This window comes from Bufo bufo, chromosome 6, assembly GCF_905171765.1.
Source record: "Bufo bufo chromosome 6, aBufBuf1.1, whole genome shotgun sequence".
Taxonomy (NCBI): Eukaryota; Metazoa; Chordata; class Amphibia; order Anura; family Bufonidae; genus Bufo; species Bufo bufo.
In genome coordinates this window covers 5028265-5054590 of record NC_053394.1, presented here as the reverse complement: position 1 = coordinate 5054590, position 26326 = coordinate 5028265, and the positions used below count along the sequence as shown (strand labels likewise).

General features: G+C 46.3%; 1 protein-coding gene across 2 annotated transcripts in view; it reads left to right on the top strand.

The window, feature by feature from the left end:
- LOC121005278 (alpha-2-macroglobulin-like protein 1) overlaps positions 1 to 26326 on the top strand; it is a 234254-nt gene that overhangs the window by 83115 nt on the left and 124813 nt on the right. Inside the window, exon 18 of one of the 2 annotated variants that reach the window (XM_040437916.1) lies at positions 26243 to 26317. In XM_040437916.1, coding sequence (XP_040293850.1) covers positions 26243 to 26317 — 75 coding nt within the window. Of the gene's footprint in view, positions 1 to 24254; positions 24318 to 26242; positions 26318 to 26326 lie in introns of both variants that reach the window. The other variant, XM_040437917.1, reaches the window with a different exon arrangement.

Genomic DNA, 26326 nt, shown 5'->3' with positions numbered 1-26326 from the left:
CATTATTTTCATGTAGAGATCCAAGAATTATGTTGGAGGCATGTAGTGTATGCAAGCCATGTGCGACCCCTCACATCACTCTCACGCTGTTCTGCATCTGGTTTGCCTGGGCAAATGGAGTCACACAGGGGAGGAACTGCTCCGTGTCCTTCAGCAATAAATCGAATCCTGGCTTTCTCCACGACAACTGAACATTGGAACCATGGTGACCGACAACGGGAAGAACATGGTGTCTGCAAGACATCCTAAAAATGGCCATGATACTTTGCATGCACTTCAGCCACTCGTACACTGCTAAGCACACCCTCCTTGAGCTGCAGCGGCAGAATGGAATCCCCTAACATAGGCTGATAGGCGACGTTTCCACCCATTGGAATTCCACCCTCCATATGTTGGACCGACTATACGAACAGAGAAAGGCCATCAAGTATTTCTTGATGATCCAAGTGGACAGGAGTACTCCCCTGTGTAACTTCGATGTCAGCCAGTGGCAGCTTATGATTGACACCTGCCGTTTGCTCAGACCCTTGGAGGAGGCCACGTTATTTGTCAGTCACCAGGACTACGGGATGAACAATGTCATTCCGCTGCTTCATGTCCTGGAACAGATGCTGGTAAGTGTGGCTGGTCAGGGGACTGGAGACGTGGCACCTAGAAAGATGGCGGCAGAGTTTGATACATTTGTCTGTCAAGATCTCTGTTTACAGTCAGTGAACAGGAAAATCATTTATTGCAAGGATATGCAAACACCAACAGATGGGGTGATAACCCCCAGAAGTAGGTCATCGGCACGAAGGAGCAGTCATTTTCACAGCCCAAGGTATCCTCCCAGAAGCTTGACCTCTGCACGTCGATGCTCTGCATTGCGAAGCTTGTCTAAAATAAAAAATCCCGCAGTGCACCCCCTTGGAGGAAACTCTGGATCCGGCACAGGCTGCTTTGCTCCTTCAAAAACAATGGACTCTGTACAGAGTGACACCGATGTATAATTTCTCATACACCAGACTGGAAGAGTGTTCCCAGCACCTGTCTGCCCACATAGGTGCCGAGAAGCAAAAGGGTCTTGCCATTGAAGTGTGCTCAGAGCTGAACCTAAAAGCCAAATTTTCCTGTTTACCCGGAGTCAAAGGAAAGGACAGAGATCCACTGGCTGTGCTCATACAGATTTCATCCAAGCCTCCACTCACCAAGGCAAGCAGAGAGGACCGGATTGTGTGGATAGGTTGGTTCTGCGGGACGTACACAGAGGACGATCTATTGGAGGTGTTACCAAAGACATTTACTTGCCTCCCGCTCTTCCTGTTATAACGGCTCCGAGGCTCACGGCTATCGTAGGGACGTGGTTCCAAAGAAACTTTGTTTCAGTAAGCTGGTGATCAGTTCTGAGGAATCAGGACCTTATGTGGCTAGCTGCGATGTGGAACGGGTATGACGTGTCTGGATCAATGTCGGCCACACAGCGTGTTTTCTCTGTGCCCGTCGAACCTTGCATGGACATTTCTTATGCCATTCACGCAGAGGACTTCAAGACGGCATCTGTGGCATCAGCGCATTGTGACGGAAAAGTGAAGTTCCCCTATAAGGACTACCTAATCCGAGTGCTGGGATTCATCACGGAGCTGGCCATCAATAACATCCAGTATTGAACACATGGACAACTCTCATCTCGGACCTTGTCCACAATGTTCGGGACCCCGCGGACGTCTTACATATCTTAGACATGATCCCTGCAGTGCTTACTGCATGTTATACCGCTTCTTACCAGGAAATAGCAATTTTTTTAACGCGATTCGCCGCGAATAAGTTCGGATCGAACCGAATATTTTAAAAAATTCGGTAAACCGGCCAAATCTAATTTTTGAATAATTCGCTCATCTCTATCAGGGACAATCTAGTACAGAGAAGTACCGTCACAGGGATGCGGTCAGCGTGGTAAGACCTTCTGCAGTACCTGCACCGTGAATATATATACCAACAGATCTTTCAGCAATTGCAAGACCATGGGTTCCGTATGTCGGAAAGATCACACGTGAGCTACCGAGACGAATTGGGGAGCAAGTGGGAGACATTAGAAAAAAACTGACACTCCGGTATCGCTATATGTCCATGCAACTCACAAAAGCAACACGACGACCACATGGTTTCAGGGCATCGAGCAAATTACGGCATCCCCCGGAGGGGGGAATTTGGACCTGAGGATCCTGAACAAACTTTTAGGCTGTAGACAGAAATACCCCAGGGTCTCAATGACCATAATTCGTATGCTTTATTGAGTAGGTATCTGATAGGAGAAGCCGTATGTAAGTCCCACCGTGGTCCACGCCTGATACACCAGGCCGGCTCATTACGCTGCAATGATCTATTCAGCCCCCTGCTATCTGTATATACCGTACCACGTTTCCCCACACTGAACCGGCTGCGGTTCCTACAGGGCTCTGAATAAATGAAAGTTGAGCTCTGATTGGTTGCTATGGACAACTAAGTTTGATTTGGAGATATTGGAGGCGGCTACTTTTCCTCGGACCACCCTGTAGTACGAGGCTCAGCGATGGGAGGGTGGAGCTTGTCTGGCACACTGGGGGAGGGACTTATCCCTTAAATACTCAACGTTTGACCGGCTGCATATGGCCACCCCAGCGCCGGGCAGGTGACCACGCACCACCAGTAGCGGTATGCTGCAATACTGTCTGCATTATTATTTCCTGCTATCACCTCTGCTGATGACAACGCCAATAACTGACACAGAAACGCGTTGAGAGGCTCTAGTCGGCGGGAACAAACACCAATATCACATACTGAAGCTCCTAGTAATCAAGGATACGAGGCTCCGAAGTTAGCTTTCTACAGTAGGGAAATTGGGGTTGATACGGCTGACCATGCCCACAGTTTAACATGGAGCTGCTGGGCTGACAAGACGCTACTTTAGTATTAACCCCTTCAGTATAAGAGCACTTTAGCCCAGCTTTCCCATTGCATGTGGACCTCAGTGTTCCTGCTGTAGCGGTACTTCGGGTTGTTCACTCCAGCAGGGAGCACAGGGTTAAGGCAGGACTCTGCTCACAGCTGTTTCATTTGCTGTTGGGTTCTACCAGTATCCTGGCGTTGACCCTCTGCTCGACAGTACAGCTCCACCATTGTGCAGGGGCCCGTATACCCTGCCGGAGCAAAGTACCACAGTGCGGGGCGATAGATGGATCTATGATTATTATATGAGACGGATCTATGGATACACTGAGGTCGGCTCATCCTGGACTTTCCACTGTATGGGACGTCTGGGGGTCAGATGGACATCCCTGAGTAAAGTGGCCTAAATGGGAGGAAATGCTCAACCCCAAACACTGTAGCGCTTTTATAACCGGGGGAGCAATTCCTCTGCAAGTGATCTGTTGCTACCGGCAATCCCCGGCAAAAATGCATACAATGGAGGATACCGGCAGCGGACCACATGCACCACAAAAACATTCTACACAAGATGAAATAATGTGTAGATGAAAATATAAGAATACATAAATCTAGGGCTGCAACGATTAATCAAAGTTATTGATTGTAACGGATCTCCTGGCACCCTGACTGGGTACCTCCTTTGATGGATGCTCCTAGTGCTTCCCAAGGACTCCATGTACTCCACTGGACACCATAACCACCACCGACCCCACCAACCGCTGCAGCTTGGTTGGGGTCTTGCCGTCCTCCACCCACGCTGGATCCAAGACCGGGCTTCAGCTTCCAGTGGGTGAACCTCTCTTCCTTCAGAGACCGATGCCGGAACAAGAAACAGGAACAGCTCTTACAAGAGCTAGGGGTTATAGCCAGGGGAGTATACAGCATATAGCAATCCCCACACACATGAGACAAGGCTCTATGTTGAAGGCCAAAACAGGAACTCACTTTCTTGAAGATCAACTCAGTATATATACAGTTCAAGAACTTTAACAACATAAATCAATCAACCATGAACAACATGCAAACAGACCTCCTCCCCTCCATAATGAATGAATAGAGAGAGAGGAGACACATGTGATGGGATTATCTCCTGAGTGTATCATAGGGTGATCTACTCATCTAGGAGTCGGCTGCTCCTAGAGTCAGCTATCTTATTCCCATCACTAACACAATCAGTGGGAGTCTCAGTGCAGAGTTAACCCTTTTTGTGTTGCTGAATTCACACCCTGCACTTTTAGTGGTCAATAGGAAATATGTGGCATATAAATTCCACACATAAATCAGGGTTCATAGTTTCTTGCAACCCCAAAAGATCTGAGGGGGTCTCCATAGTTCTGGGTCCATAGTCTGTAGGAAGGAGGCTGGCCCTCAGGCTTCTCCAGCAGCCCCAGTGACGGCTCAGTCCGTCACATCAATAATATTCGATAATGGGATTCGTTGTTGACGAATCCCGTTATTGAATAATCAGCCAATTCGTTGCTATGCGGGCGGTCAGGCGCTATGCCTGCGGGTCCTTGACCGGCAGTAACTTTTACTTGAACTTTGAATCATCGCATTTTTATTACCTTACAATGAAGCTCCGGTAACAGGCAGAGCGGGCAGTGGCGTAACATCACTTACTCACGTGACGTGCCTGCTCCGCCTGCTTCATTCATAAAGTGGGCAGAGCAGGCGCGCCACGTGAGTGAGTGACGTTACGCTGCCGCCCGCTCTGCCTGTTACCGGAGTTTCATTGTAAGGTAATAAAGATGCGCTGATTTAAAGTTCAAGTAAAAGTTACTGCCAGTTAAGGAATAGTCTACTGCTGTGAGTGGCGGGGCCAGGGCTGTTATGGGAGGGGGATCTGTGGATGGCACTGTTATGGGAAGGGGGATCTGTGCACTGTTATAGGGAGGGGGATCTGTGGATGGCACTGTTATGGGGAGGAGGATCTGTGCACTGTTATAGGGAGGGGGATCTGTGGATGGCACTGTTATGTGCCATCCACAGATCCCCCTTCCCATAACAGTGCCATCCACAGATCTCCCTCCCCATAACAGTGCACAGATCCCCCTTCCCATAACAGTGCCATCCACAGATCCCCCTCCCTATAACAGTGCACAGATCCCCCTCCCCATAACAGTGCACAGATCCCCCTTCCCATAACAGTGTCATCCACAGATCCCCCTCCCCATAACAGTGTCATCCACAGATCCCCCTCCCCATAACAGTGCCATCCACAGATCCCCTCCATAACAGCGCCATCCACAGATCCCTCCATAACAGCGCCATCCACAGATCCCCCATAACAGCGCCATCCACAGATCCCCCATAACAGCGCCATCCACAGATCCCCCATAACAGCGTCATCCACAGATCCCTCATAACAATGTCATCCACAGATCCCCCATAACATTGTCATCCACAGATCCCCCATAACAGTGTCATCCAAAGATCCCCCATAACAGTGTCATCCACAGATCCCCATAACAGTGTCATCCACAGATCCCCCATAACAGTGTCATCCACAGATCCCCCATAACAGTGTCATCCACAGATCCCCCATAACAGTGTCACCCACAGATCCCCCATAACAGTATCATCCACAGATCCCCTCCATAACAGTGTCATCCACAGATCCCCTCCATAACAGTGCCATCCACAGATCCCCTCCATAACAGCGCCATCCACAGATCCCCTCCATAACAGCGCCATCCACAGATCCCCTCCATAACAGTGTCATCCACAGATCCCCCATAACAGTGTCATCCACAGATCCCCCATAACAGTGTCATCCACAATTTGTTTTAATATGGCCTTTGAACATAATTTTTCAAGTAAAATCATATAAACCCCTTTTTTTGGTCATTTTAGTGTTTTTTTCCCGATTAATCGATGAAATTATCGACAACTAATCGATTATTCAAATAATCAGCTGCAGCACTACATAGATCACTGAAAAAAGGTGCACCACAATAAGATGCGTCTGATCATACTGGTAGACCCTCATGCTGATGTTAAAAGCTGAGACTTTAGCCAATATATTCCAGTCAGTAACATATTGGAGCCCGCGCACCCCGTCAAGGTGTCTCAGTGTGGCGTGGGTCCTACCGCTAAACTACCTATCGTGTGTGAACACAGTCTGATAGGTGCTGAGGACCGACTCACAGCCAAGCGCCCACATACCTCCATAGTAAGATCCCTAATACAATGGGAAGGAGGAGGAGGCTGCGAGCCCCGCCTATAACAGGCCATGTGACACCGGCTACCAGGCGCACAGAATGTTACCATGACAAGCATGAGCACATTCAATACATGTAAAGAAAAATCACTGAGTAAAGTGACACACACGATAGGTAGTTTAGCGGTAGGACCCACGCCACACTGAGGCACCTTGACGGGGTGCGCGGGCTCTGATATGTTCCTGACTGGGATATATTGGCTAAAGTCTCAGCTTTTAACATCAGCGAGAGGGTCTGGCCAGTATTGTCAGTAGCATATTATTGTGGTGCACCTTTTTTCAGTGATTTATGTATTCTTATATTTTCATCCACACATTATTCCATCTTGTGTGGGATGTTTTTGTGGTCCGCTGTTGACATCCTCCATTGTATGCATTTTTGCTGGGGATTGCCGGTAGCAACGGATCACATGCGGAGGAATTGCTCCCCCGGTTATAAACACGCTACAGTGTTTGGGGTTGAGCATTTCCTCCCATTTAGGCCACTTTTCTGTACATGTATTGAATGTGCTAATGCTTGTCATTGGTAACTTTCTGTGCACCTGGAAGCCGGTGTCACACGGCCTGTTGTAGGCGGGGCTCGCAGCCTCCTCCTCCCTCCCATTGTATCAGATGGACGTCCCCCAAGGGTCTGTCACATTTTCCTGTACAGGGTTTCCTGTGTCACAGGGTCGCCTGATTTTTCCCACACTACGATATATTCAGGTCTGGCCTTAGGCTATATGGCACCCTGTGCGGGAAGTAATTTTGGTGCTCCCCCCCCCCCCCCACACACACAGACAAATGGATGCCTCTGATAAAGTTCTATTGTAAAGAAGTGATGGCATCCTTCTTTTCCTCTAACCCGACCTAAAAAGGGTGTTTCATCTGGAACATTTATGGCATATTGATATTATATGTCCAGTAGGTGCGGGGTCCACATTGAGTGGTTAACGAGCCGCACGAGCGCAGCCTCCTCCAGCATATCCGAGCGTTGGTTCACGCAGTGCTTTATATATCGACGAGCTGTCCCCAGGATACGTCATCCATATCTGATGGGTGGTGGCCCCTCTCCCCCGGTCAGTTACATGACGGCCTTGGTGCAGCTCATTCCTATTACTGTAAATAGGATAAACCGCAATACCAGGCACAGCCACTAGACTGTACTCACTAGCATAAAGAGGCTGTTCCATGGGCGCTCGGCAGCTGAAGGCGTCTGTGTTGGTCCATGTTCACATGTGCCCGCATTGCTGAGAAAAAGGATGTTCTAATATATGCAAATTAGCCTCTAGGAGCAACGGGGGCGTTGCCATTACACCTAGAGGCTCAGCTCTCTCTGCAGCTGGCACGCCCTCTGCACTTTGACAGCGGACATGTCATCCCTCCTGACCCTGTTAGTTAAAGGGGCTGTCTGAGTTATATTTATATATTATCATTTGTCTCCCAATAGTCATAATAATACTTTTGTAATTTATCATATTAGCGCCACTGCGGGTCACGTGACCCCCGACGTCATCCCCCCTGTCCCTGGCGTCAGAGCCTGTGTGCCCGCCCCCCCTCTGTATCTGGCTGCCAGCTGACTCCTGTGAGGGTTCGCGTATGCGCGATCTCTACCGGAGACGGCAGCCGCGTGAAAACACGGTTGCAGGAGCTGCGCCCGCTCGATCAGCGGCAGGTGACCTAACTAAATGTATCCCTATTGTAAAAATGTCGCCACGTCCGTAACAACCCGCTATTTAAATATATCAGATGATGAAGCCCATCAGGTGAACTACATAAAAAAAACTAAATAAAATCCATCCAAAGTCAATTTTGGGTAACACCAAGCAATCAAATAGTACCACTGGGAACGTCGCCTCTGCCCGCCAAAAACAAGCCCCCACATAATACAATTAACAAATCCTATGGCTCAAAAATTTACAAAAATTAAAAATAGACATATTAAGTATTGCTGCGTCCGTAGCGACGTGCTCTATAAAAATATCACATGACCCACCCTGTCTGTCTGGTGAATTATGTTAAAAAAATAACAAAAAATGTCAGAAAAGCAATTTTTGGTCGCTGTGCCACCCCAAGCTGGGGCAGATCATTCTCCCCCACAGATATTCCTGGGCGCAGGCGTCGTTGGTTCGCGCCCCCACAGAATAACCGTGTGGGGTTTAATGTATATGTAGCCCTGAGGAGGTTTATAATGTATTTTTTTCATTACTTGGATAACCCCTTTCAAGTGCAGAGGGTGCGGCAGTTGCAGAGAGAGCAGAGCCTCTAGGAGTAACAGCAACGCCCCCATTGCTCCTAGAGGCTCATTTGCATATAATAAAACATCATTTTTCTCAGCAATGCGGGCATCTAGGAACATGGGGCCAACACGGGCGCCTTCAGCTGCCAGGAGCACATGTGACAGGTCAGCCGGTGTCATAGGGACAGAACTGCTGACAGATGCCCTTTAATGTATAGTGGTAAAAGGCAAGGTAAAGACCACATCCACATCCTATACATATTATACATATTATACGCGGTATACATATTATATATGCAGATTTTGCTGAATATTTTACAGAGAAATGTGGCAAAATCTCATGGCTGCTTTGGAAAAAATCCACCTTGTGGCAGGTGCCTTAAAGGGGTCCTCTCACTTCAGTAAGTGGCATTTATCATGTAGAGAAGGTTAATACAAGGCTCTTACTAATGTATTGTGATTCTCCATTTTGCTTCTTTTGCTGGCTGGACTCATTTTCTTCCCATGGTTATGACCACCCTGCAATCCAGCAGTGGTGGTCGTGCTTGCACAATATAGGAAAAAAGTGTCAGCCTCTCTGGTGGCCGGGACCGTGGGAGTGCACATAGGCCGGTGAATTTTCCTATATTGTGCAAATACGACCACCACTGATGGATTGCAGGGTGGTCGTAACCATGGAAACGAGCAGTGTGTAATGTGATGGAAAAATGAATCCAGCCAGCAAAGGAAGCAAAATGGGTAATATCAGTACATTAGTAAGTGGCTTGTATTAACATTCTCTACATGATAAATGCCACTTACTAAAGTGAGAGGACCCCTTTTTTTTCTTTAAATGAGTTTTCCAGATATACCCAACTGCAGACAGCATCCGCTATTGAAATGTCCAGCCTCCCCTGCTCCCCGCCGCCCTGGCTCCTGTCTGCCCATCTTTTGGTTCCCAGCTCGTTTACTTCTGGCATAGACACCGTCACCTCTGCTGCATCCAGCCACTGGCTTCAGCGGTGATACTTCCCCCAGCAGCACATTCCCGATGAAGTGTAATATATATGTATATGAGACAATATAACAACTGGTTTGGTAATCCTCTCCAAATCTAGTGTATGCTTATTTGGAGTAAGGACACTCGGAGGACTCATCACCAGGATTCAACAAGCGTTATATGAAAAATGAATAATGCGATTTATTTTCAGTCTCCCTAAGAGTTGTTTGCTTACAAGAATAGTGTAGGAAAAGTCTTAGCCTATTGTCCATGTGTGAATATGAATGTCCTTGAAGTATCCTTTCTGAGGGGTAGGAGCCTCCTTCTCAGGCTCCTTGTGTGTCTTCCATCTTCTTCAGCAGCTACAACCCCCAACAGAGTAAGAGTAAGAAGACGACCCCCTTGTCTGTCCCCGTTAGTCATTTATACCATAGATACAGGCGTGTCTTACTAATGTATGGGCTTATACATTGTCATATATAGGTCCCCATACAGACCTCCCATCGCCCTTGTGTATCACTATAGATGGTGTCACTGTGTAGTGTAATAAAGCCTTTATATTAAATACCAATTAATATTATATCACATATTATTTAACATGAAGTCAGTCAATGGCTGCAGTGGCGGATGTGACCATGTCAATACCGTGGCCAGAAGACAACAACCTGGAACTGAATGGGAGCCAGGGAGCAAGAACAGAGTGGCAGGCAACAGGTTAATATGATTTTTTTTATTAGGGCATAGATGAAAGGAGTCAAATCCACGCAGTTCTGCTCCAAATCCACATAACGCAGGCCAATTTCACTGAGTTCTGGTTGTGGATTTGCTCCTCTTGAGCAGGGTCCCAGCTGCAATGCGCCGTCCCTCAGGGCCCCTATCGTGTCACAGGTGTAGTAGGAATGCTGAGTGGTGTAGTGCGGTCTATATGTGTCACGGTGCTCCTACCTGGATACTGCTGGACCCCAGGCTTTGGCTCCGAAGCAAAATACAGGGGGAATAATTGAGGGATAAAGGAAAAATAATGAGTTCAGACCTTGTGGTGAAATTCAATGTCAGCTTTACTTGAATAAACGTTCATCCAAACAATTTGCAGGCTTTGTCTTGGTTCCAGCAGGCTTTAGCATAAACTGGAAGGCAAACTCAACTATGCTTTCTCTCTCTTTTTTTTACTGCTGTACTGACAGGCTCACTTAAATACTTTACTTTCTTTCTCTGTGCTGCACTAAACTCTGCTTAAGTCGTCTGGTTTCTGTACTTTAGGACAGTCCTGGTATTCTTGGATGGGGTGCCGTTGACTGTTATTCCCCTCCTTATATTCAGAACTCTTCCTCTTGCTTATTTCTCTTATGGTGGCCAAAGAACTTTTCCTCTGGCACCTATGGCTTCCAGACATCTCTCTTCATGGCCAGCAGGGCTTAGGGTGCTCTGGATGGCGTAGGTACACCTGAGTGAGCCCCACCTTGCTTCTCTCCTGTCTAGCTTAGAGCTAGCACTAGCACTAACTGGAAACCTCTGCCCCACCCTTCCAGCAGGAAGCAGGACTGGCCCACGTCTGCCCAAAGGGGGGAGAATGGAATGGTAAGTTCCATTCTCTCTAAGGATAACTCTGCCATATGCACTGGCACATTACATGTAGGATAGCTCTGCCATATGCACTGGCACATTACATGTAATAAAACAGTTGCATAACAAGATTAGGAATGCACAGTGTAGAGGACCTGGACTGGTTAGACCATTAAAGATAGTAGCAGGGCGCAGGAGTGGTAACACCACTCCGGGATGTTACACATCTACATGAAGTTTGTGTGCCTTAGAGCTCATGGACAGGACCATGATTTGGGTCCACATCTGATCCACATTTTTTGCGGATCGGATGTGGACCCATTCACTTCAATGGGGCCGCAAAAGATGCAAAGATCACCTCGTCTGCCGTCCGCAAAAATATAGAACATGTCTTATTCTGGTCTGCATTACGGACAAGGATAGGACTGTTCTATTAGGGGCCGGGCGTTACGTTCCACAAAATGCAGAACTCACAGGTCGGTGTCCATGGTTTGCGGATCTGCAATTTGCGGACCACAGAAACGGCTAATGCCGTGAGCATGAGCCCTGAAAGGGATTGTACGGCTTTAGTGCACCTGAAGCCTGTGATTGGCTGCAGCGGTCACTGGACTAAGCCGATTCCTGGTTCTGCAGGGACTGAAAGCAACCGGGAACAGGAACAGAATTTTTTGTAGGAGATAACTGTTAGATCTGTGGGGGTCCTACCGCTGGGACCCCCACCAATCACGAGATTGGGGGCCCCATACCCCTGCCGCTCCCCTTAAATGACCAGGGTGGCTGGTCGCACCTTTGCGTGGCCGCTCTATTCTTTTCTATGGGAGTTCCGGGGACAGCCGAGAACAGCGCTTAAGTGCAACCGGCCACTCCGGTCATTTTAGGGGAGCAGCAGGGGTACGGGGCCCCCAGTCTTGTGATTAGTGGGGGTCTCAGCAGTAGCACCCCCTCCAATCTAATAGTTTGGATGAGAGATAACTTTTACCTACTGGAATAACCCTTTAAGACATATGGACCAGGGCATCTGATCAGTAAAAATGATCCTCAGTCAGGAACCGAAAAATCTAACATGGGTGAATCTAGGTAGGTGGTCAGATATAAAATAGTAGATAGATTGGATCATAGATACATAGTAGATAGACTAGGGTCGCCACCTTTCCCAACAAAAAATACTGCTCAAGTTAAGCCATGCCCCAAAGGGGGTGTGGTTATGGAGTGTGGCTTAACACGGGGTGTAAAGTGGCTATGTCATAATGTGGCTCCCAGTATTAATAGAGCCCCCCAGTAATAGTAATGCATCCATTAGTGCCCCCCAGAATGGATAATGCCTCCATTAGTGCCCCCAGTAATAGTAATGCCTCCATTAGTGCCCTCAGTAATAGTAATGCCTCCATTAGTGCCCTCAGTAATAGTAATGCCTCTATTAGTGCCTTCAGTAAGAGTAATGCCTCCATTAGTGCCCCCAGTAATAGTAATGCCTTCATTAGTGCCCCCAGTAAGAATAATGCCCCCATTAATAGTAATGCCTCCATTAGTGCCCCCAGAAATAGCAATGCCCCCAGTAATAGTAATGCCTCCATTAGTGCCCCCAGTAATAGTAATGCCTCCATTAGTACCCCCAGTAATAGTAATGCCTCCATCAGCGCCCCCAGTAATATTAATGCCTCCATTAGCGCCCCCCAGTAATAGTAATGCCTCCATTAGTGCTCCCAGTAATAGAAATGCCTCCATTAGTGCCCCCAGTAATAGTAATGCCTCCATTAGTGCTCCCAGTAATAGAAATGCCTCCATTAGTGCACCCAGTAATAGTAATGCCTCAATTAGTACCCCCCAGTAATAGTAATGCCTCCATTAGTGCCCCCAGTAATAGAAATGCCTCCATTAGTGCCCTCAGTAATAGTAATGCCTCCATTAGTGCCCTCAGTAATAGTAATGCCTCCATTAGTGCCCTCAGTAATAGTAATGACTCTATTAGTGTCTTCAGTAAGAGTAATGCCTCCATTAGTGCCCCCAGTAAAAGTAATGCCTCCATTAGTGCCCCCAGTAAGAATAATGCCCCCATTAATAGTAATGCCTCCATTAGTGCCCCCAGAAATAGCAATGCCCCCAGTAATAGTAATGCCTCCATTAGTGCCCCCAGTAATAGTAATGCCTCCATTAGTACCCCCAGTAATAGTAATGCCTCCATTAGCGCCCCCCAGTAATAGTAATGCTTCCATTAGCGCCCCCCAGTAATAGTAATGCCTCCATTAGTGCTCCTAGTAATATAAATGCCTCCATTAGTGCCCCCCAGTAATAGTAATGCTTCCATTAGCGCCCCCCAGTAATAGTAATGCTTCCATTAGCGCCCCCCAGTAATAGTAATGCCTCCATTAGTGCTCCTAGTAATATAAATGCCTCCATTAGTGCCCCCCAGTAATAGAAATGCCTCCATTAATGCCCCCAGTAATAGAAATGCCTCCATTAGTGCCCCCAGTAATAGTAATGCCTCCATTAGCGCCCCCCAGTAATAGTAATGCCACCATTAGTGCCCCCCCAGAATTACTAATGCTTCCTTCTCTTCTCTGTGCAAAAAAATAAATAAATTAAGATGATTTATTGTTACATCAAAGAAAGAAAGCTCATTAATGATAGGTAACAAATCAACGCTTGACCGGACGTTTCGGTCCATACGGACCTTCTTCAGTATCTATAATAGAGGAGCATAAGATAAACCATTAAGTATTAGAGTAACAGGATGGAGGTACTTCTGTGGAAAGGATATATCAGAAAAGGGCATGTCCGAGGCAGAACATCCGAGGTATAATTCTAATACTGGGGAGTAGGAGGTTGAGGAGCGGTGAATGGTGTAGTGTATGTGACGTAGAGCAGAGGAGGGGGTCACTAAGGGTGGGATGATGGGATGATGGGATTATCAGTCCTAAAGTAATGCAGGAGAGAGGCAAGTATCCGGAAACACTGCCGGCGGTTATAACCAACATGAGGAGAAACATTGGACTTTCCTGTAGTTAGGAGGCTGGAGCATGGAAGGACCAGAGAAACAGCCTTTCTTATGTAATGTATTGGCAAGGGTGAGCGCCGGTCACGTGACATGAGTGACGCGAACGTCACGTGACCTCGGAAGTGCGCCGTATGCGTTCCATTTGTGTTCTCCACTCAAGAAGATGGGAAAACTAAGTTTAAACTTAAACTATTAGTAAAACTATAAATGAGGGGGCAGATAAGAAGATGACAAAGGCTATATATTCATATTGCATATATTACAGGGCGGATAATCTATGGAATAACCGAGTCACATGACCGCCGGGGCACTCGCTTCAAATGATGATGGTGACTGGGGAAAGTTAGATGTCTGTGGTGCATGTAAGGGATAATATGAATTATTAGAGTACAAAGTATGGATTAGAGAAACCTAGTGAAAATAAAGGCAAAACGACAAAATTATAACTTTATACGTAAATGATAATAGAAACTTGCAACTGGTTAATAAGAGGTAGAGAGGAGGGGGAGAAGGAACGAGGTAAGAAAAGGGAAGGTGGGGGGGGTGAGGGGGGAAAGGGGGAGGGGAAGGGAAGGACTCTCACCCTCACCAGGTCCGTAAAGGTCTGTAAAAGAAAGAAAGATACTTTAGAATAAACTAAAACAAAAGAGAGAGTGAGCACTCACAACATCTGCATCAGATGGTATTAATTTTACTCGGACCTGGTTGGTCAGATGGGGTTAAAACAATACACCATTCACAATAAAATACAATAAGCATAAAACTATCTAAAAATACTATAATATGATACCATTTGATTTCCACAAACTATTGTCGGGGTAAGAATACGTAGCCGCGCTACGTGACAATTAATTATAACAATGTCACTATCTGTTTGTACAATAGATGGAAGCGTCCTGAAAGTTCCTCATATGGGGCACTTTAACGGCTTGTCTCCAATGCAAGCAGATGCCGTGCAGAGTAATTCCTCCAGGAAAATTCACTCCAGCCAGAAGGGAAATGACAAAGTCCCAAACTTATGATATTTCAGTTCCTACCTGGTTCCTGATAATATACCTCGCTATGTGGCATCTCACGCTCCCTCCTCGAGGTGAACGGTGCCGGCTGTCCAAGCGTCTTGCGCCGCACGTCTCAGGCGGGTGACGTCACAGTATCGCGGGATCCAGCAGGTAGGAATCTGATCAGCAATGTTCGCTGAAGGCTGTGTCTGTAGTTGTTTGCTGAAGATTTATTCATGCATGGCCATGTATCCAGTACGCCTCTCTTGGTTGAAGCAGTAGGGTCCTCTTGCCACCTCCTCTGGGTTGGCTTGTCTGAACCCACTGTGCCATGTGTCCTACGTCCTCTAAGGGCATTGTCTAAGTGAACCCCTGGATCTTCCCAGTACTTCTGATGGTGGGGATAGACTTACACCAGGTCGCTGCCTCTTGAGGAGAATAGGCATACGAGGCAGCTGGCCCAGGCGGAACAGGAGATACCTGGGTAGGTACCAGAAGTACAAGCGTAGTCAGGTAGACAGGGTCATTACCAGGAGTAACAGTGCAGGACCGAAGGATGAGGCATAGGTGAAGTTAGACAGGCAATAGGTCAGGGCAGGCAGCACAGGTACAGGTGAGGCAATCCGGCTTGGCAACAGGAGAGTCAAGACAAGCAGGCAGGGATCAAACAGGTAGCAGAGTCCAAGAACACAGGCACACGAGCGGATATCAGGAACCTTAGCAGGACACAAGGACCTTGACACTGAGGCATCTAGGAAAGGGGCTGAGCCACTTATATACATTGAGGAGGGCTAAGATTGGTCAGCGAGGTCACATGACCTAACCCATAAAGCCCAGGAAGTGACGCGAGCCGGCCCTTAAGGAAGTGCTGCAGGAAACGAGCATGGTGTGGCCAGGGCTGAGAGCAAACTATTGAGCTAATCCCAGAACAACAGCACCCACACAGACAGAGCCCAGGACTGCAGCGGTGAATGGGAAGCACTGACCGCAGCTCACCGCTGAACACGGCGCCCGGGACTACGGCGGTAAGCAGGGGAACAGCTGTGCACAGCAGCCACTGTTACACCAGTATTTGGAAGCGCAGTTGCGATGCTTGGTGCTTTTCTCCAGTGAAGTGGTGAGGGACTGGTAGCATTGTATGTCCCAGCCCAATAGTCGACTTATGTTTACACACGCCATCCCGAACATGTTGTGTCGTTTCGCCGACCTATGCGCGGCCCACTATACACTAGTAAATACGCTACAAGTGAAGAAACGCTGTCCTGTTTGCGGATGAGTAACATACTCACCTTTAATGATGCTGGAGCTTTGTGTGGGAATGCCCCCCCCTCCTGCTGGCACCGTTGTGTGGGTAATTTGGTAAAGCTCCCCACATCGGCTTTGACTAATCTGTCTCTGATGTTATGTGGTCTTTTGTAACATATCAAAGGGGGTTGACAGAATTCCTCTATTTGTGAGTGAGCGTGTGCGAGCGGTGGCCAGTGTTTACAGAGCTTGATGGATTTTGGGCATTAGGGGCGATAAGTAGTGGCACAAGCTATTCTATGGTGGTTTTGTGATGAAGGAGGCTTTCCTAAGTCAGATAGGGCAGTGTTGTGGAAAACCCCTTCTGTGAAATGTTTGTGTCGTGTTCAGTCTTTCTTTTTTGACATCATTACACGAGACTACGGTTTACTCGGGTATATGGTGACTGAGGAAGGGATCTTTTTGTTGCTGTAATGTAGGAGACTATCGCAGTCCGTGGATTTATTTTAGAGGTCCACTTTGATATGTCCCGTCTGATCAGTTTTGACCGGGGTGTCCAAGAGACTGATCTCTTCTCTGCTGGTGTGGATAGTAAAGCCTAATTCGGCATGTATCTGGTTTAGGCCATGTACAAATTCATGGATAGATGGTTCGGGACCCCTCCATATGCAATGGCATGCTTGCTTTACAAGGGGAGTGTGTACATGGTCTTCCTCAAATACAATGATGTATGTGTTAGCATAACGCGGGTCCACATTGGACCCCATAGCGGTCCCCTCTTTTGAGCAAAAACATGTGCGCTGAATAGGAAGAAATTCTTGGTCCGGAAAATATAAGCAGTTTCAGGCATTACTTATTGTTTTTGACTTTGGTAGAGTCGTTGTGTAGTAATCTAGTGGTTATGGAACTTATGTAGTAATCTAGTGGTTATGTAGTAATCTAGTGGTTATGTAGTAATCTAGTGGTTATATAGTAACCTAGTGGTTATGTAGTAATCTAGTGGTTATGGAATTTATGTAGTAATCTAGTGGTTATGTAGTAATCTAGTGGTTATGTAGTAATCTAGTGGATATGCAGCCAGCCAGTAGCTCAGGGGCAACACGTGAGGTGCACGGTGGACCGATGAGGGGCCAGATAATAACACACAGTTCATCAGTTTACTCACGGTTAGCAGAAAGCCTCCCTGGGCCGGCAGCTCAGTGTTGAGGTGGACAGCACGAAATCCTCCGGGGCACGCTCTGTGGTAGGGAAGCATCAGCCAAGATGGAGGTTGAGGTGCCCTTGATGTTAGGGGTGCTTAGAGTGCTTGTTGCGGCTGAGTCCCTTGATGGTTTTTGTCGTGACACCAGTACCGTTAATGGTGGTACAACCAATAGTAGTAATAATGAGGTAGACAGTGGTAAGATGCAACTCACAACTTTTACTGTGGATGACTTTGGTTGGTAGCAGTACAGAATACAGTCTCTAGATGGTTTTAGAGTCGGGCTGCAAATCCACTGTTTCCAGGCTTTTTAGGCTTGACTTGGAGCTGTGGGTTATGTGTACCTGGTTCCTGTTGATGTGCTCAGTCCTTTTCCTTGTCCTTTCCCTACAAGCTGAACATTGGGGACAGGTAAACTCGTCTGTTTCCCAGAGTTATGGTGTGGCTGCCAGAAGCTATAAGTCCTCCACCATGCGCAGAGGTGTCTGTGGCCCTCAATAATGGCTGTTATCACCGATGATTCCTTAGGAAGCTTGTTTCCATTCCAGGGAGGCAAACTCTCTCCTACTGGTCAGGGATGCAAGTCTACAGTCCGGCCACAGAAGGAAAACGCTCTTCTGCGCCTCACACCTTGGTACTACCTGATAGCGAAGTTGGCTCCACTCACTAATCTGTGTCATGGAGTCTTCACTCTACATTATCTCCCACTAATCTGATCTGACTCCTCAGATCTGCTCTAGACTCTGATCCATCCTCAACCCTGAACTCCACTCAGATCTCCTCCTCAACAGACTAACTAGGCCTGACCTAGGTATATATAGGACCTAAGCTTTATCCCCATCTAGTGGTGGGATGTATAAATTACACCTAATCTGCCTGGTAACAGGGATTTTACAGATACATTAATACAAAGTCACACAATACAGCATAATGCAATTGTCAAGATAAAAAGTGCTTTTAACCACCTCCGGACCGCTGTACGCACAGACGCGTCCTGGAGGTGGTTGATTCATTCCGAGTGGACGCGCTGGCGCGTCCTCTCGCGATGGCCGAGATTTCCTGTGAACGCGCGCACACAGGCGCACGCGCTCACAGGAACGGAAGGTAAGAGAGTGGATCTCCAGCCTGCCAGCGGCGATTGTTCGCTGGCAGGCTGGAGATGTGATTTTTTTAACCCCTAACAGGTATATTAGACGCTGTTTTGATAACAGCGTCTAATATACCTGCTACCTGGTCCTCTGGTGGTCCCCTTTGTTTGGATCGACCACCAGAGGACACAGGTAGCTCAGTAATATGTTGCACCAAGCACCACACTACACTACACCCCCCCCCCCCCGTCACTTATTAACCCCTTATTAACCCCTGATCACCCCTGATCACCCCATATAGACTCCCTGATCACCCCCCTGTCATTGATTACCCCCCTGTCATTGATTACACCCCTGTCATTGATCACACCCCTGTAAAGCTCCATTCAGACGTCCGCATGATTTTTACGGATCCACTGATAGATGGATCGGATCCGCAAAACGCACACGGACGTCTGAATGGAGCCTTACAGGGGCATGATCAATGACTGTGGTGATCACCCCATATAGACTCCCTGATCACCCCCCTGTCATTGATTACCCCCCTGTCATTGATCACCCCACTGTAAAGCTCCATTCAGACGTCCGCATGATTTTTACGGATCCACTGATAGATGGATCGGATCCGCAAAACGCACACGGACGTCTGAATTGAGCCTTACAGGGGCATGATCAATGACTGTGGTGATCACCCCATATAGACTCCCTGATCACCCCCCTGTCATTGATTACCCCCCTGTCATTGATCACCCCCTGTAAAGCTCCATTCAGACGTCCGCATGATTTTTACGGATGCACTGATAGATGGATCGGATCCGCAAAACGCACACGGACGTCTGAATGGAGCCTTACAGGGGCGTGATCAATGACTGTGGTTATCACCCCATATAGACTCCCTGATCACCCCCCTGTCATTGATCACCCCCCTGTCATTGATTACCCCCCTGTAAGGCTCCATTCAGACATTTTTTTGGCCCAAGTTAGCGGAAATTTTTTTTTTTTTCTTACAAAGTCTCATATTCCACTAACTTGTGTCAAAAAATAAAATCTCACATGAACTCACCATACCCCTCACGGAATCCAAATGTGTAAAATTTTTAGACATTTATATTCCAGACTTCTTCTCACGCTTTAGGGCCCCTAGAATGCCAGGGCAGTATAAATACCCCACATGTGACCCCATTTCGGAAAGAAGACACCCCCAGGTATTCCGTGAGGGGCATATTGAGTCCATGAAAGATTGAAATTTGTGTCCCAAGTTAGCGGAAAGGGAGACTTTGTGAGAAAAAAATAAATAAAATCAATTTCCGCTAACTTGTGCCAAAAAAAAAAAAATTCTATGAACTCGCCATGCCCCTCATTGAATACCTTGGGGTGTCTTCTTTCCAAAATGGGGTCACATGTGGGGTATTTATACTGCCCTGGCATTCTAGGGGCCCTAAAGCGTGAGAAGAAGTCTGGGATCCAAATGTCTAAAAATGCCCTCATAAAAGGAATGTGGGCCCCTTTGCGCATTTAGGCTGCAAAAAAGTGTCACACATGTGGTATCGCCGTACTCAGGAGAAGTTGGGCAATGTGTTTTGGGGTGTCATTTTACATATACCCATGCTGGGTGAGAGAAATATCTTGGCAAAAGACAACTTTTCCAATTTTTTTATACAAAGTTGGCATTTGACCAAGATATTTATCTCACCCAGCATGGGTATATGTAAAATGACACCCCAAAACACATTCCCCAACTTCTCCCGAGTACGGAGATACCACATGTGTGGCACTTTTTTGCAGCCTAGGTGGGCAAAGGGGCCCACATTCCAAAGAGCACCTTTAGGATTTCACAGGTCATTTACCTACTTACCACACATTAGGGCCCCTGGAAAATGCCAGGGCAGTATAACTACCCCACAAGTGACCCCATTTTGGAAAGAAGACACCCCAAGGTATTCCATGAGGGGCATGGCGAGTTCCTAGAATTTTTTATTTTTTGTCACAAGTTAGTGGAAAATGATTATTTTTTTTTTTTTTTTTTTCATACAAAGTCTCATATTCCACTAACTTGTGACAAAAGATAAAAACTTCCATGAACTCACTATGCCCATCACGAAATACCTTGGGGTCTCTTCTTTCCAAAATGGGGTCACTTGTGGGGTAGTTATACTGCCCTGGCATTTTAGGGGCCGAATGTGTGGTAAGGAGTTTGAAATCAAATTCTGTAAAAAATGACGAGTGAAATCCGAAAGGTGCTCTTTGGAATATGGGCCCCTTTGCCCACCTAGGCTGCAAAAAAGTGTCACATGTGGTATCTCCGTACTCAGGAGAAGTTGGGGAATGTGTTTTGGGGTGTCATTTTACATATACCCATGCTGGGTGAGAGAAATATCTTGGCAAAAGACAACTTTGTATAAAAAAATTGGAAAATGCCAGGGCAGTATAACTACCCCACAAGTGACCCCATTTTGGAAAGAAGACACCCCAAGGTATTTCGTGATGGGCATAGTGAGTTCATAGAAGTTTTTATTTTTTGTCACAAGTTAGTGGAATATGAGACTTTGTAAGAAAAAAAAAAAAAATAAATCATCATTTTCCGCTAACTTGTGACAAAAAATAAAAAGTTCTATGAACTCACTATGCCCATCAGCGAATACCTTAGGGTGTCTACTTTCCGAAATGGGGTCATTTGTGGGGTGTTTGTACTGTCTGGCCATTGTAGAACCTCAGGAAACATGACAGGTGCTCAGAAAGTCAGAGCTGCTTCAAAAAGCGGAAATTCACATTTTTGTACCATAGTTTGTAAACGCTATAACTTTTACCCAAACCATTTTTTTTTTACCCAAACATTTTTTTTTTATCAAAGACATGTAGAACAATAAATTTAGAGCAAAATTTCTATATGGATCTCGTTTTTTTTGCAAAATTTTACAACTGAAAGTGAAAAATGTCATTTTTTTGCAAAAAAATTGTTAAATTTCGATTAATAACAAAAAAAGTAAAAATGTCAGCAGCAATGAAATACCACCAAATGAAAGCTCTATTAGTGAGAAGAAAAGGAGGTAAAATTTATTTGGGTGGTAAGTTGTATGACCGAGCAATAAACGGTGAAAGTAGTGTAGGTCAGAAGTGTAAAAAGTGGCCTGGTCATTAAGGGGGTTTAAGCTATGGGGGCTGAGGGGGTTAAGCAGAGCCCACACACACGTAGTGGAACGCTGCAGTTATGTAGTAATCTAGTGGTTGTGTAGTAATCTAGTGGTTGTGTAGTAATCTAGTGGTTGAGTAGTAATCTAGTGGTTGTGTGGTAATCTAGTGGTTGTGTAGTAATCTCGTAATTATGTAGTAATCTAGTGGTTGTGTAGTAATCTAGTGGTTGTGTAGTAATCTAGTGGTTGTGTAGTAATCTAGTGGTTGTGTAGTAATCTAGTGGTTATGTAGTAATCTAGTGGTTATGTAGTAATCTAGTGGTTGTGTAGTAATCTAGTGGTTGTGTAGTAATCTCGTAATTATGTAGTAATCTAGTGGTTGAGTAGTAATCTAGTGGTTGTGTGGTAATCTAGTGGTTGTGTAGTAATCTCGTAATTATGTAGTAATCTAGTGGTTATGTAGTAATCTAGTGGTTGTGTAGTAATCTAGTGGTTGTGTGGTAATCTAGTGGTTGTGTGGTAATCTAGTGGTTATGTAGTAATCTAGTGGTTGTGTAGTAATCTAGTGGTTGTGTGGTAATCTAGTGGTTATGTAGTAATCTAGTGGTTATGTAGTAATCTAGTGATTATGTAGTAATCTAGTGGTTGAGTAGTAATCTAGTGGTTGTGTAGTAATCTAGTGGTTGTGTAGTAATCTAGTGGTTGTGTAGTAATCTAGTGGTTATGTAGTAATCTAGTGGTTATGTAGTAATCTAGTGGTTGTGTAGTAATCTAGTGGTTGTGTAGTAATCTAGTGGTTGTGTAGTAATCTAGTGGTTGTGTAGTAATCTAGTGGTTGTGTAGTAATCTAGTGGTTGTGTAGTAATCTAGTGGTTGTGTAGTAATCTAGCTGTGGCTTGTACTCCCTTGTCATGTTCATTTGGCGTGTATAGACTATTTACGTCTAGTGTGACTAGTGTACAATTACGTATGTGTCTCATCTAGCCATTGTACTTTCGTAAGGAAGTGCGTAATTAAATTTAATTAAAGGTGTTAAAAAACTTTTATCTTGTTTTGCCTTTATTTTCTCTTTGTTTTCATATTATCCCTTACATGCACCACAGACATCTAACTTTCCCCAGTCACCATCATCATTTGAAGCGAGTGCCCCGGCGGTCATGTGACTCGGTTATTCCATAGATTATCCGCCCTGTAATATATGCAATATGAATATATAGCCTTTGTCATCTTCTTATCTGCCCCCTCATTTATAGTTTTACTAATAGTTTAAGTTTAAACTTAGTTTTCCCATCTTCTTGAGTGGAGAACACAAATGGAACGCATACGGCGCACTTCCGAGGTCACGTGACGTTCGCGTCACTCATGTCACGTGACCGGCGCTCACCCTTGCCAATACATTACATAAGAAAGGCTGTTTCTCTGGTCCTTCCATGCTCCAGCCTCCTAACTACAGGAAAGTCCAATGTTTCTCCTCATGTTGGTTATAACCGCCGGCAGTGTTTCCGGATACTTGCCTCTCTCCTGCATTACTTTAGGACTGATAATCCCATCATCCCATCATCCCACCCTTAGTGACCCCCTCCTCTGCTCTACGTCACATACACTACACCATCACCGCTCCTCAACCTCCTACTCCCCAGTATTAGAATTATACCTCGGATGTTCTGCCTCGGACGTGCCCTTTTCTGATATATCCTTTCCACTGAAGTACCTGCATCCTGTTACTCTATTACTTAATGGTTTATCTTATGCTCCTCTATTATAGATACTGAAGAAGGTCCGTATGGACCAAAACGTCCGGTCAAGCGTTGATTTGTTACCTACCATTAATGAGCTTTCTTTCTTTGATGTAACAATAAATCTTTTTAATTGCAAAAGAATAATTTGAGTGCTGCAATTTCGTACTGCAGGACCTGTGAGATGTCATCCCGCTGGAGCGCAGGTCCTGTCCTGAGCTTCCAGTCAGCAGGGGGCGTTCACCACAGCGCGAGCAAATGGAGGAGGTGAGTGCTTTTTTTTTTTTAGAAGCAGAGAAGAGTGCACTAATGGGGGCATTACTCTTACTGGGAGGCACTAATTCGGGGGGCGGCAGGAGATAAAGGCTGTAGTAATGAGCGTGCTACAATGGAAGCGATCATTAACAGCAGTCCATATAGGAAAATACCGGCAATTATAGGAAAAAATACCGTAGTCACTGTCAAGAGGCAGAGAGTAATATGACCTCCCCCATGTCACCTGGAGCTAGGCTGCCCAGGGTGTCCTCCCAAACTGTCACTAAAAAGAGAAAATTTAAAAAAGTAACAAATCCCAAAAATAAAATGCAGGAGTCATCATCGTTACCCAGCAGTGGTGGAATCGCTTATAATAATCCAGACGTTATATAATAACCCTATAAACACTGGAAAAAGTCATAAAACATGCAAAACAATTTTAAGTTGCAAATAAAAAAAATTAAGCGAGAATAATCAACAAGGAATCGGCCTAAAAATGTCCCACTCAATTCAGAACTCTGTAGAGCGTAAGGATGAGACTGCAGAGCGTGGGACCAAATGACGTAGGGCGGAAAAAGTGGCAATGACGGAAAACGGGACAATGCAAATACTGAGAAAATCTGGTGAGATCCCAGGAGACGGGAGAATCTTCATGTCATGACCCCTGTTTTCTTCTGTCTAGGCAAAACTGTGATAAAAGACGTAATGGCCAGAAAACCCAGTGCGTCCCGACCAGCAGCCAAAGGTTTGAGCCAGAATCTTGTCCAATTTTCATAAAAAAATCTGCCCCAATGGCCCCTCCTTGGAGACGGCAGAAAGGACGGTAAACCTCAGTCCACTGCCTGCAGGATCCAGAACACACCCTGAGCTGCCATGTGGCGTCTCTTCTTCAAGGACCACAAGATATTACCTTACCATGTATTCACTGTCTGGTCACAAGAAGAACGCCTGCCACCACAACGGCACCTACCGCCACCACTGCCACCACAACGGCACATACTATCAACAGTGCCACCACAACGGCACCTGCCATGACCACTGCACCTAACACCACCAACACTGCCACCACAACGGCACCTACCATCACCAGTGCCACCACAACGACACCTACCATCACAACAGCACCTACCATGACCACTGCACCTAACACCATCAACACTGCCATCACAGTGGCACCTACCACCACCAACACTGCCTTCAAAGTGGCCCCTACCACCACCATGATCACCACAATGACTACTAATACCACCACATAATCCACAATGGCACCTACTCCCACACCGACACAATAATAGCTGTTCTATCACTGGTGCCACTGTCACTATCACCACACCCACCACAATGGCACCTCCTATCACCAGTGAAACAATAATAGCGGTTCCACCACTGTCCCCCAATTCTTCCACCACACACGCGCCGCCCCCCAGGGCCCTATCGCGTCCCAGGTGTATAGGAATGCCGAGTGGTGTGGTGCAGCCTATATGTGTCACGGTGCTCCTACATGGATAGAGCGGGACCCCAGGCTTAGGCTCCAAAGCAGATAAAGGGGAGATTGTTGAGTTAGGGGATGAAGAATAACTTGTTACTTGAGTCCAGACCTTGATAAACTATAAGAGCAGTTTTACTTGGGTAAACTTGATTCCAGACAATATTCAGGCTTTTCTTACATTCAGGCTTTCTCTTGTTCCCAGCAGGCTTTGGCATACACTGGCAGGCACACTCTGCTTTCTTGCTTTCTCTTCTGGACTGACCGGCTTGCTTAATAACTCTGCTTTCTTTCTCTCTGCTGTGCTAAACTCTGCTTGGGTTTGGTTACTGGACTTGCGGTCTGGGGTGCCTTGGGCTGTTATCCCCCTCCTGACATTCAGTGATGTAAATTAGAATGAAGTCCGGGTGCTCTACAAGCTACTTCCCTTTGGTGGCTCCTGCTCCAGCCGAAGAACAATTTTCTCTGGCTGCTATGTCATTCATGTCTTCTCAGCTCCAATATGTAGTCTAAACTGGAATAATTTACAACTGCAACCCGTCCCTTCTGGTAGGAAGCAGGACTGATCCAATTCTGCCCAAAGTGGGGAGAATGGAATGGTGAGCTCCATTCTATCTAGAGCTCTCTCTCTCTCTGCCATATACGCTGCTACCTGCTGGTGAACCAGGCATATTACATGAACATAACCGTTGCATTACAATAATATCAATGCGCACTTGAAAAAGAACTGGAAATAAAGACAAGCATGACATTAGAGACAGTAGCAGGGTGAAGGAATGGTAACACCACTCTGTCACCACTCAAAAAAAGAAAAAAAAAAAACACTCAAAACCTCACCCTTATTAATGCTTAGAGAGATTATTCCACCACTGGACCTTGAGGTGACCGTTCATTCATAGCAGGTTCTGCACCACAGCTGATGATGAGGTGGGTGCAGGGGCAATGATTCCTCTTCATGTGTCAGTGTGAATGAGGGTCAGGAGAAAGACTTGATGAGAAGTAGTCTGAAGACTTCAAGAATGAAGCAGAGAAGATTCTGGCTGCACCTGAATCATGAGGGACGTATGGGGAACGATAAAGCAGGTTACATACTGGTCCAGATTCTTACTGCAGACATAAAGGATGTGTCAGCCATACTGTCGGTATACATTCTGTATGGACTGATCTCTTATATCATCTACCAGGTATGAGGCGACCAATGATGTTACATGAGGCAAATGCTGCAGGTCCTCCAATGCAAGCAAGACCCATGGCCGAAGGTGTCTGAC